At 66.0% G+C, this 11598-nt stretch overlaps 2 protein-coding genes across 5 annotated transcripts; both read right to left on the bottom strand.

Annotated features, from left to right (window-relative positions):
* Positions 1-246: 246 nt before the first annotated feature.
* Positions 247-648, bottom strand: NHLRC4 (NHL repeat containing 4). The gene has a single exon (XM_032604058.1). The coding sequence runs from the start codon at positions 616-618 to the stop codon at positions 247-249; it is 372 nt and encodes a 123-aa protein (XP_032459949.1). The 5' UTR covers positions 619-648.
* A 2539-nt stretch (positions 649-3187) lies between these two features.
* On the bottom strand, positions 3188-9067 carry PRR35 (proline rich 35). 4 transcript variants are annotated; one of them, XM_032605822.1, is made up of 3 exons: positions 8490-9067; positions 4288-5419; positions 3188-4022 (listed from the first exon to the last, which is right to left on the bottom strand). In XM_032605822.1, the coding sequence occupies exons 2-3, from the start codon at positions 5379-5381 to the stop codon at positions 3401-3403; spliced, it is 1716 nt and encodes a 571-aa protein (XP_032461713.1). In that variant the 5' UTR covers positions 5382-5419; positions 8490-9067; the 3' UTR covers positions 3188-3400. The 4 variants fall into 4 exon arrangements, with proteins under 4 accessions (XP_032461713.1, XP_032461717.1, XP_032461714.1 ...); XM_032605826.1 differs by having other exon boundaries at positions 3188-3854; XM_032605823.1 differs by lacking the exon at positions 8490-9067 and adding an exon at positions 8235-8282.
* Between the last annotated feature and the right edge of the window lie 2531 nt (positions 9068-11598).

The raw sequence follows: 11598 nt of genomic DNA, 5'->3' as shown, positions 1-11598 counted from the left end.
GGAGGCTGGGAGGCAGCTGATCCAGGCTGTGGACCAAGTCTGAATCCTCCTCAGAGGGAAGACAGGAGGCCAGGCCGGGGCCCGACAGCAGTGCTCAGGAGTGTCAGCAAATGTACAAGGTCAGGAAGGCATGGCCAACAGCCCTGGAGGACCCTGCAAACCCTGAACATTCCTCCTGTCGTGGTCCAAACTCGGGGGGCTGGACCCATGCACAGTGAGGGGCTGCTCCCGTTCAAGCCCACCGGATCAGGCCAATTCCAAGTAGGACTGGTACAATTTGATGTAGCCGTCCTCTGCATCCGCCACCATGAGCTGGGCCTGGGGCGCACAGGCCACACCCAGGGGCCACCTCAGCCTCTCGGACACCAGGCAGATGGGCGCCCTGGCCCAGGGGAACAGGGTCACCTGGTGTCGCTGCTCATCCGCCACAATGACACTGCCCGCTGCGTCGGTGCACACGCCTGCTGGGCTGCCAAAGTGGTGCCCAGCCAGGTCCTCCAGGGAGCACAGGGGCTGGCGGGCACTGCCAAACAGCCACACGTCCCCGAACTCCTCACTCACAGACAGGACCCCATCGGGCCCCAGGCCCACCCAGCAGGGGCCCTCCAGGCCCAGCATGGAGGCGGGGGCCAGTGGCTCCAAGGCAGGGCCCAGTGTGAAGCTGTGCACAGCCCCGGGCACGTAGTCTGTCACCAAGAGGTGGTCAAGGGTGTCCACAGCTAGCCCCCTGGGGTCCAAGAAGGTGCCCACTGTCACCCAGCGGCCTTGAGGGGCTCGGATGGTGTGCTGCAGCACACGGACAGCCCTGTGGACCAGGTCACTGATCACCACGAGCCCAGCAGCTGTCACAGCCACGTCCTCCGTCACGAAGGCCCTGGCCCCTGGCACAAGGCAGGGCAGGTGGCAGATGGAGGGTCCCTAGAGGTCCAGCACGTGGATGCAGGGTGCAGTCCCAGCCGTCAGGAAGAGCAGGCCATCTGGGGAGCAGTGCAGGCCCCAGCCCCTGCGGGCACTGGCAACCACCCAAGCAGCCAGGGCCACCAGGAGTGCGCGGGGTCTCCAGGCAGGTCCAGTATGAGGCGTGGTCCCTGGGACGCGGCTGACCCGCTGGTGGGGGAGGCCCAGGAGGTCAGGGTAGGAGGCCAGAGAGCTGGCCGGTAGGCAGACATCACAGCCTCAGCCTCTCTGAGCCAGTCCTCCAACTGGGCCAAGTTTGGGGCTGCAAAAGAAACGACACCCCACCATGTGCCAAGCAGTGTGACAGTGGTCCCCCTGCACACTTCCCGGCGGTGCTGGTTCCTCCTGTTTTACAAATTTGACTCTGTTCCACCAGGTCCCGACTTCCAGCCGTGCCTCTGGGCCCTATTTTCCCAGATGCGGTCCCTGAACACAATTCTGGGAGACACATGACCCAGGAGGGCTGCTGTGGGTTTTGTTCTGAGGCCGGAATGAGCTCAGGGGCGTCTAGGTGTCCGATGTGGGGGGAGGGGTGACAGACGAGCAGTGTTTCTCAAACGCCTCTGCCCATAGAACCTTTTCTCCAGGCAGGGAAAGTGGCCCTTGTTGGGGGCAGCCCAAGCCCCTGCCCATTGCCCCACACAGCCCTTGGAGACTTCCAACTCCTGAGGGGTGAAGCAGGAGTGATTTCCTAGGCCTCTCTGGCTGTGGGGAGGGATCTCCTACCTGGGGGGCTCGCGCTCTGTTGTTGGAAACCAGAGCCTGAGGGGGTAGGGGGAGCCACCTGGCAGAGGAGGGGGGTAAGGGGGTAAGGGGGGCAGGGAGGCAGAGCTCTGGCTGGGCCACCTTTGAGCAGCACCCAAGGAAGCTCTAAGGAGTCCAATCACTCAGCTGCTGACCCCACCACGTACCTTCCAGTGCTGCCACATTCCTGCCTCGGGGCCTTTACTCTGGCCTCTGGGACATTCTTCACGCTGCCCCTGCACGGCTGGTTGCACTCACGGTCCTCTCAGCCCACCCTCCCCAGGGGCCCAGGGCCTCCACCACCTGCTGTCTCAGGAGACAGCACCGCCTCCGTCCTCCAGCAGGACTGAAATCTCAGGACCTGGGGGAAGGGGCTGTGCCCCCAACCTGCTGGCTGGGTCCCTCACCAGAGTCCAGGGCGAGGGCCTCCAGGGGCTGCATCTTGCACCCCCACAGACTAGACAGGTTGGGTCCTGTCTCTCTGATCCTGTTTCTGCACCAGCCTGCCAGCAGGGTCAGGCTTATGTCTGTCCATTGGGTGATAAGAAGTCGGGGTGCGGTAGCTAGGTAGGGGTGCTAATGGGAGGTCAAGGTGGGGTGGGTCTCCCTCAGACTCAGGACCTGGGGATTCTCCAGACACCGCCTGACTCAGCCCACAGCCCCTCCAGGAAGCCCCTGGAAGGTGGGGGTCAGCCGTGTCTGTGACCCACAGCACTCCCTACCTGACCGCCTGCACCCCAGCTCTGGACACTGCGGAGGGGCGGGTGGCGATGCTATCTGCTACCGGCGCGGTTAATGGGGCGGCCGCAGGTCCTGATCCGACTGGCCCCAGCCCGGCTGGCCCAGCGTGGGGAGCCAGGCACAGGCAGGAACTGCCCTCCCTGGGGCCATTGCTGGGTGGGCGTGGAGGTGTGGCCAGCTCCCAGGAACAGAAGTGATTCGCTGGGTCCGAGGGTCCCCCGGGCACCCCTCCCCGCCTGCCCCCCGCCCCCCACCCCCGCCTGTGGGAAAAGCCAAGTCTGGTCGCGCTGGGAGGGAGGCAGCGAGCTGTGAAGGCCACCGATGCCTATCGTGGCTGCAGGGGCTGGCAGGGGCCCAGCGGAGGCCACGCTGGGCGAACAGCCCTGGGCCACAGAATGTGGGGGCACCGTTGAACCACAGAGGGAGCGGCCTCCTGCATGAATCTGACATTAGGCCTGTCCTGCCAGACGGGGGCTGAAGCATGTCCAGGGGTCCCTGTCCACAGCCCATGTGCAGAAACACAGGCCTGACCAGGGCTGTGACCGTGCACACCTACCTGCCTCCCCCCGCCCCACTCTGCCCCCCCCATAGAAAGCTCCCCACTCTCTCCCCAGACTCCGGCCCCCTAGGGAGGGCCCAGTCCACAAGAGGAGGTCTGGACACTGCCCCCCTGATGCTCAGTCTGGGGACATTTCTGCAGAAGGTGACGCTAGACCAGCGAGGGATGAAGGAGGCCCAGACGGGGTGTGAAGGTGGTTTCCATTTTAATGTCCACAACTGTGATCACTAAAGAGCCATGACCCTCTGCTGTGCTTGTGTGGCCCCAGAGATGGGTGTGGCCACGGCGGGTGGGGTCTGTCCACGGGCATGCTGGGGCAGGTGTGGGGCCAGGCAGCAGGCATGGGGTTGGAGAAGGGCCCCTGTCTGTTAAGGACAGAGATGTCACCAGGGGCTGTGGTCAGACCTCGGCACCCGTGGGGTTCTGCAGGCCAGGGACAGCCTCAGGGGGCCAGGAGCCCCCAGGCCCACCACGGGTGCCCCAGCTGCCAGGAAGGACAGGGTCCTCTGGGGCCTGGAGGGGAAGACCCGGTGGAGGGACACTGGAGTCAGCCTCACACTTGGTGGTGTGGCTGGACAGAGGCTGGGCTGCCAGCATGCCGGGTGGCTTGGGGGTCCCCCGGACCAGCATGGGGCCCAGCTCCGGCTGCCCCCAGAGCCCTGGGGGCACCTCATGCGCCTTGGTGGGTGCCCGTTTCACAGAGAGGTCGAGGGGAGTGTCAGGTGGCCGCACAGCCCGCTCCAGCGCCTGGTGGATGGTGAGCAGCTCCCGGCGGATCTTCCCCAGCTGCTCCCGCAGAGGCCGCGGGGCCAGGCCCCCAGCAGGCGCCAACTGGCCCAGGCGCTGTTCCACCCTGGCACAGTCACCAAGGGCCCGAGTCAGGTCCTCGCCCACGTGCCCAGGGCCCCCCAGCACCAGGCCCAGCGGTTGCTGGGGCAGGGGGGCCGCAGGACCAGGGCTCTCAAGGTCACTTAGCTCCTTGTCCTCAGGCCACAGCATCATGGAGGGGCCGGTCCTCAGGCTGGGGGGCAGAAGCCAGTCAGGAGGCTGTGCTGCGCGCACAGTGCCCCACCCCCTTCACGCCCCTGTCCAGCCTGGCGCCCTGGCCTAGGGCCTCGGAACCCCAGAAGGAAGGACAGTTTGGCTCTCTGGTCTCAGTCTCCCCTCTGCGGCCTGAAGCCCCTATTCCTGGTGACTGAGCTCCAGCTGGGGGCCCAGCCACCCTCCCCCCCAGCCCTCTTCCCACCTCTCCTAACACCCCCACGACTGGGGCCCCTGACACCCACCTGCTCTGGGAACTGAATTTCATCCTGCTGCAGGGGTCCTGTGGGGGTTCTGGCCTGCCTCCCGGGGCCAGCTTCCTCTTGGGGTCGCTCTGGGCAGGCCGCTCCAGCTCCGCCTCCTTCCCCGGGTCCCTGAGAGCACCACGGGGCCAGGGCCCACCCAGCCCAGGCACTGGCAACTTCAGCAGCCCAGGGATCAGAGTCTCGGGGGGCCCTTTGGGCGGGGCGGAGGGCTTGGCAAGGGCAGTCTTGCCTGCCGGTAGCCCCAGGCTGTGCTCCAGGAGTAGGGGGTAGTACAGGCGAGGGACCAGGGCCGGGCGCTCTGGGGGCTGTGGGGCAGGGAAGGCAGTGGCCGGGGGCAGTAGGGGGCTGGCTGAGGCCAGGAAGGGCACGTGGGCAGCAGCGGCCAGGGAGGGCCCCAGGTAGGAAAAGAGGCCCGGGCCGAGAGGGTAGTTGACGCCCAGCAGGGACAGGTGGAGGCTCTGGGCCTCAGGGAACTCCCCGGGGGTGGGCGGGGGGTAGCAGGGGACACTGCTCTCAGGGCCCGTGGCAGGCACGTCCACCCCGGACGTGCTCCTCGGGCCCCCACCCCTCCCCGGCTTCCACGACTCGGCCAGGAGGCCACCGAGGCTCACACCCTTCTGGGGGTCCCTGGCCTCAGGGAGCAGTGTCTCTGGGGACCCCTCAGCCCCTGGCCTGGGGCCCCCAACCCAGCGGCGCAGGGAGAAGACATCGGTGACCATATGGTCGGGTGTGGCGGGAGCGTCCAGCGCTCCTTGGGGCCGGCCGCTGGGGTCCACGGGGTCCGAGGAATCCGTGGGGTGGCCTGGGGTGGGTGCACGTGGCCGGGACGCGGCCGATGCCCGGCGGCAGGCCCAGTCGGGGGAGTCCAGCAGGAGGGAGAGGGAGTCCTTACAGAGGCTGTACTTCATGTGGTTGTAGAGGTGGGACTTCTCCAGGCAGGTGAAAGGGCACTGGAAGCACTTGTAGTTGTAGGGTTTGCCCCAGGGCCGTGGGATATAGTGTGGCTTCTTAGGCTTCCTCGCCCGGGCCCGTGCCCCGGGGCCCAGGCGGCATGAGCCTGCCTCTCCGGACATGGCAGCTGCTAACGGGCAAGCCCCGGCCCCATGGCCACCTGCGGACAGGGCCTCGGTCATTGCCAGCCGCCCCGGCCGATGCCCCCTCCCCTCCGTCACAGCTCAAGGCTAAGCATCCAGGCACCGGCACCCGCCCCGTCCCCCTCCCTGGCCTCTGCCAGCAGAAGTGGCCTCCCTGCCTCACTCTCTGTAGGGTCAGCAGACACATGGCAGAAAAAATGCAGGATGCCCAGGTAAATGGGACTCGGGTAAACGGGAAATACTTTTTTAGTATAAGTATGACCTAGCCAATATTTGGAATGTGCACTAAAAAAATTATTTGTTGTTCATCCGAAATTAAAGCTTAAGTCCTGTACTTTATTGGTTGACCCTACAAGCATCTCTCCCCTCAGGCTTGGCCAGTCCCCAGCAGGCCCATTTCTGGTGTGATTCCATCCACGCCCATCTCCCCGACACCAGCAGAGCCCGGGTCTCCGTCTACCCCACAGGCACTGGGTGAGTGACTGGAGGAAGTCAAGTATGACCAGACTCACTCCTGGGGACACGGCCCTTCCTTGTCTTAACCCCTCCAGAGACTTTCCTGCCCGCGGGAAAGCCAAGATAAGAGCCGTGAGATGAGAAACCAGCAGAGGTTCTGAGCGCCTGTTTACACAGTGTCCCTGGTCTGCAGGGCGTCGGGTGGGCACTGTGGTCTCTGAGGGGGCCAGTCTTGCGTGGGCCAGGCCAGGCTGGGGGGCGTGGATGTCCAGCATGGCCTCACGGCACAGCCACCTGCTCAGCCTGGCTCCATCTGGGTGGCTGCCGGCAGGTCGGCAGCCGAGCCTGCAGCGGCCGAGCTTGGCCAAGACCCTCCTCTCCCCATGCCCCCGCACGCTTGCTCAGAAGCCGCTCTGCACTCCATCTGGGCTGCCACCTGGGCTGTCCACCGCCCCAGTGTGCGCCTCAGCCGGGTGCTTAGCGAGTGTGTGCACACAAGCGTACAGCTCCCGCTGAGCCCTCCTCACTCAGCGCCTGGAGGGACCACCTCTGCACGGCTGGGCTGACTCGGAACAGAGAGCAGGGCGGCCACCAAAATGCAAGGGGCCCAGGCACACGAGGCTCACACTCCACTCAGAGTGGACGGGGTCACTGCACACATGAATACACTCGGCACGGCCGGGGGTGTGAACAGGCACAGGGTGCATGCACACACACACACGCACACCCGAGGACACACAGGGTCACAGTCACTCACGGATGTAGACACATGTACACTTGCTCTGCTCCCGGGGTTCAGGGATGGCCAGGGCACTGAGCAGGGCAGGGCTGGGGTAGCTGGGCAGCCTTTGGGAGCAAGCTGTCCTCCCCGCTGGCCTTCGGGCTCTGTACATGGCAGGCAGTCATGTCTGCTGCCCCCAAACACTGGATGGGCACCCCCATTATGGAAACAGCCACAGGGGTGGAGAGGGCTGCCTGTCCAAATGGGCCCTGCGGAGGTGGGGTTGGCATGGCCATGGCTAGAGTGTGGAGAGCCGGGTGAGCAGAGGCTAAGTGAGTAGCTTGTGCAGGGATGTCCACATCGGGGAGGGGACAGGGCTCCAAGAGGAGTGCATGGTTGGGAGGAGGGGGCTGTGCCCAGGAGAGGAACTGGGGCTCCCTTAGGGGCTGCAGACACTCCCTCGACTTGGTGGTGGGTGCAGAGGCAGGCCCCATCCCTGCCCCCCACCCCCCCAAGATACAGATGACAAATGGGTGTGTGTGCTCTGGAGACAGAGGCGGCTGTGCTGGGGCCATCGATCACCCAGCCCTGGGAGCCACACAGCTGTGCCGCCTGGTGCCACCACCCGCCCCACTTCCCAGCCGGACCCCTGAACTGGGGGGGCTCCTCCTAGGCCTCTGGACTAAGGGGGCGAGGGGCCCCTCCTGTGCTCCCGCTTCAGATCAGTCACCTGGCTTGGGGTGGGGGGGCTTGGTTGGGAGCCATCTCAGCACCTGCTGACCCCACAGGGGCCCAGAGAACACCTGGCACCTGCCCAGCGTGCTTGTACACAAGCAGAAGACACCCACAGACAGCAGCACACACCCCCAAAGGCACATTCATTCGCACATGTGTCCCAACCCGTGACTGGGTGCGTGTGCCCAGGGCGGCCTGCACCCGCAGTGTGCCTGCGCAGACACCTGGTCCCACTAACCTTTCCCTGTCTGGGGCAGAACTGGTGGCAGGCCAGGCACAGGAGGCCTCACCCCAGGGTGGGAGAGGGGGCACCCAGTGCTTGGAGCCACCACCAGCCACCAGGGGATTGATTATCGCTCACCCATCCCGGCTGGCGCCCTTGGGACTTGGGAGCACCCCACAGGGCGTGGTGCAGAGGAGGTGACCAGGCTCCTCCTCGGCTGAAGTCGAGACCCCAACTCCCTCCCCCCTTCCCTCCACAGCGGAGCCCGGAGGGCGCCCTCCTACAAGGATGGGTCTGCTGCGCCCTGATGGTCCCGGTGCGCCGAGCCTGGACGCCGCTAAGTGGGGGACGTGGGGACTGGGGTTACCCCGCCCGCGCCCCGACAAGCTTGGCGTCCCGTCACCCCGGCGCCCCTCACGCCCTGCCGGGCCCCGCGCGGCCCCCAAACTTCCGACCCGCCGCCGCCCCGTGCCCGCCGTACCTGCGCCCCGGACGGAGCAGAACCTGCGGCGCCCCGATAAGTCAGCGCGTGGCCCCGGGACCCCGCGGGAACTTCCCGCCCCGCCCGGCGCCCCTCCCCGCCCGGCGCCTGCCGCGACCCCGCACCCCGCGGGACCCGCACAAGCTCTCGGGGCGCAACTCGGACTCCGGCCTGGGAAACTGAGGAGCGGCCCCCACGCGGTCTGCGGTCACTCACTAGGCAGCGAGTCCCCGAAGCCTCCGCCACGGACCGCGTCCCCCCGACGCCGACTCGCACCTACAGAAGTTGGCGGCGGGAGCGGCCGCGCGTGCGCCACGGCGCCGGGCTCCGGGGGGCGCGGCGACCTCCGACCCGGGCTCGCGGTGGGGGTGGGGGTGCGAGCGCCGGAAGCGGTCTCCCCCCGGCCACCTCAGGTGCACCCCCCCGTCTCTCCCACTTCCCTGCCCACAGTCGCCCCCTCCGCGCACTCACCGGCCTCGCGCGCCCGGGACCCGCTCAGCAGTCTCCGCCGCGCCGACAACTCCTGGATGGAGCCGTGGCCGGTGACACCAGTGGCGCCACCAGAGCAGGGCAGGGACGGGTAGCGTCGCGGCGGAGCCGAGAGTGGAGACGCAGGTGTGCTGCCGAATGAGGGGCTCCTGGCACCGTCCCCGCCCCCTTCGCCTGCAGGCTGCCGCGGGGGTGCGCAGAGGCAGCCAGGTCTCCCGGGGTCCCCGCAGCAGTGTGATGGGGTGTCAGCGGCCGAGGACTCAGGGAGTGGGGCCGTCAGCACTCATCCGTCAGGGCAGGGCTCTGGCCCCTGACAGCCCCTCCGCCTGAGCCAGGGCCTCTGGGCTGAGCCCCGGGACAGGGGGACCTTGGAGAACAGAGCCAGCCTGGGGAGGGCTGCAGCCCAGTCCGAGAGGGGACAGAACTTAGCTCGGGGAGGGCTGCAGCAGAGAGCCGGCAGCAGAGCCCAGCACACACGGCGAAGCAAGCCTCCTTTTCTGGCCAAGACTTGCCTGCAGTACCCTTCCCACTTCTCCAAACAGAAGGTCTGCACCCCCAAACCTCTGTCCTGCCCACTGATGGCCACCGGCTCAGAAAGAGGGTCACATGCACTCACTCCCCCTTTCTAGAAGCATCACCCCCCAGCCCCCAATCCTCACTCCCCTGGCAGGTGCCCAAGGAGGGCTGCATCTGCCTGCTGTTGGCAGGACTCCTCTCCACTGGCTGTCCCTCCTGGGAGGACCCGGGTGAATGAGGCGGGGCCTGGGAAAGGGCCCACCAGAAAACCCCCGCCCCTAATGTCCTCACGGCCAGAGCTGCTCCCAGCCCCACCTCCCAGGGTACTAGACTCCATGTTGATCCCCGAACCATCCAGACTTAACAGTCTGGAGCCCACTTCTCAGCTGGGTCCTAGCGGAAGTTCATCTGATCACCCAGGACCATTCCAGAAGTGGACACAGATACTCAAGACAGGCCAGTCATGTTTCTCAAGAAATTTTTGCCTTTGTTCAGGGGAAGGTGCCTTAACCCAGAGATGAGCGATGTGCCATCTCAGGCATGGGGTGGGGTCTGCCGTCGGAGGGGTGTGTGCTGCCCCAGGCCCACTCTGTGGAGGCACAGAGGTCCCTGTGAGTGTCTACTTGGCCTTCCCTGTAGGCTCAGCTACAGGCTCCTGGGGTATCTCAAGCTCAGCTTGGGGGGCTGGGGTGCTTTGGGGAAAAAAGGAGTATCCAGTAGGGGTCTGTGGGATGGAGAACACTAGGTCCAGAGTCTAGTGCCTCCTGGGCCCTGTGAACCTGGCCTCAGTTTCCCCAGCTGTGCAGGAGGGTGAGAGGCCATGGCCCAGTTGTTGGGGCTCTGGTCAGCCACGACAGACATCTGTAAGGAGCAGGGTGCCATGTCCTGGGGGTGCCCAGTGCAAGGACACTGATGTGAGGGTGACTGCTCAGTGCCACCTTCTCTGACACAACCTGGGGGACCCCATTTCTCCCCATAAAGTCCACAGGGCAGAGTGGGGGCCTGGAGGACTGCTGTGGGTGGCAGAGCCCACCAGCCTTTTCCTCTCTGCCCGCCTGGCCTGGCCCAGCTGACCAGCTGACCGTGCAGGCAGCCCCAGGCCGGGAGACAGCTTGAGCAGTCGTCACGCCAGCAGCCCTGTGGAGAGTGGGGGCCGGGAGGCCTGCTCCTTCTGCACACAGACCCCACTCCGGACATATTCAGCCAGGCCCAGGCCCCTATCTTGGGCACTGCCCAGAGAGGGCAGGGGGCAAAGGTCACCCTGAGCCAGTGGGGGTGGGGGTGGGGGGTCTCAGGGACGGCTCTGTGCTTCCTGGCCCTGCACTGCTGACTCCTCTGAGGGTCTGGGGAGGCCATGCTGCCAGCACAGGGGCCGGGCAGGTTGGAGGGTGTTACCGTCCTCCAAGGGAAGGGAGGGGCCTCTCAGGGTGCGGAGGGGACAGCCCAGTGAAGCCAGGTGACCAAGGAGCACCGGAGAGGGGGGAGGAGGCCAGGCCTCAGCATGTTGGGAAAAGCAGGAGTCCAGGGAGGGCAGCTCAGAAGAAGCCGTGGAGGCCGCCTCTGTGGATGGGCCTTTCCAGAAGTCTGGGTGGGAGGAGAGGTGTCGGCATCTCCAAGGGGCTCAGCACCTGAGAGGCATGACTGGGCTTCCAGGAGGGGTCTTGCCAGGGGTGCAGGTGGGCCCTGAACTTGCCCCAGGGGTCCCGAGAGCTTGGCCATGGCTGCAGCCTAATGGCCTGTACACGGGTGTGCGAGTCAGGTCAGCCCATCAGGTGCACAGACTGTCTTCCGGTCTGCAGCCAGGCGAGGCCGGACAGCAGTGCCAGCCCCTGTGCCCCTGTGCTCTCTGCCTGAGGCACTCCCAGGCACATCTGCTCCCTCACAGCTGGCACAGTGTGCCTAGGGCCTGTCCCACTTTCCACCAAGGAGTGGGGCGTGGTGGTAGGTCATGACCCACCCACTGGACCCCACCCTGCAACATGTTGGGGAAAGCTTGGGCCCAGGGAGGTGGCCCCTGCTCCCTGAGGCAGTGCCAGGGATCCCCGAGCTTTGGGGCTTGGTCCCCCATGTGACCTGAGCCCTGAATCCCCTGCCCATGCTCCTTGGGCATCAGTCCCCTTGTCTGCAGATTGGATGGTGGAAGACTTGGTCTCTGGGTGCTTCTGGCACCAGTGGGGTCCTAGGGAGCAGTCTTCTCAGCTTATCCTGGTGTAGGGTGGGGTGGGGACATGCAGCCCCTCTCTCTGCCCCCAGCCAGAGGCATTGTGGCCATTAACGTCCTCTGCCTGCTTGCCCAAGGCCGCCCGCCTGTCACCTCCGTTAATGCTGGTACTTGTGCGCCAGGGGCACGTGGGCAGGACAGACAGTGGGTCCAGGGAAGGCAGGGGGACGGCGGTGCAGTGCCCAGGGCAGGTCTGTCTCCTCCCCTCAGTGTCCACACACGGCCTCACCAGGACAGGTGTCGGGGCTGGGCCAGCCTCTGCTTGCCCCGTGGGTAGAGGGACGGTGGTAGAGCCTCTAGGCAGGGTTTGGGAGCCCCTGGGAGGGGTCAGTGCCATGCAGGATGATGGCCACG

The sequence above is a fragment of the Phocoena sinus genome, chromosome 15 (genome assembly GCF_008692025.1).
Source record: "Phocoena sinus isolate mPhoSin1 chromosome 15, mPhoSin1.pri, whole genome shotgun sequence".
In the NCBI taxonomy this organism is placed as follows: Eukaryota; Metazoa; Chordata; class Mammalia; order Artiodactyla; family Phocoenidae; genus Phocoena; species Phocoena sinus.
The sequence above is the reverse complement of the archived record's forward strand: the minus strand, read 5'-3'. Positions and strand labels throughout refer to the sequence as shown.

What these genes read in the sequence shown, in the direction of transcription:
- NHLRC4 (XM_032604058.1), bottom strand. Translation starts at nt 618, where the DNA reads ATGCTGGGCCTGGAGGGCCCCTGCTGGGTGGGCCTGGGGCCCGATGGG.
- PRR35 (XM_032605822.1), bottom strand. Translation starts at nt 5,381, where the DNA reads ATGTCCGGAGAGGCAGGCTCATGCCGCCTGGGCCCCGGGGCACGGGCC. An exon ending in AAATTCAGTTCCCAGAGCAG is followed by an intron (nt 4,023 to 4,287) that starts GTGGGTGTCAGG and finishes TCTGCCCCCCAG; the next exon opens with CCTGAGGACCGGCCCCTCCA.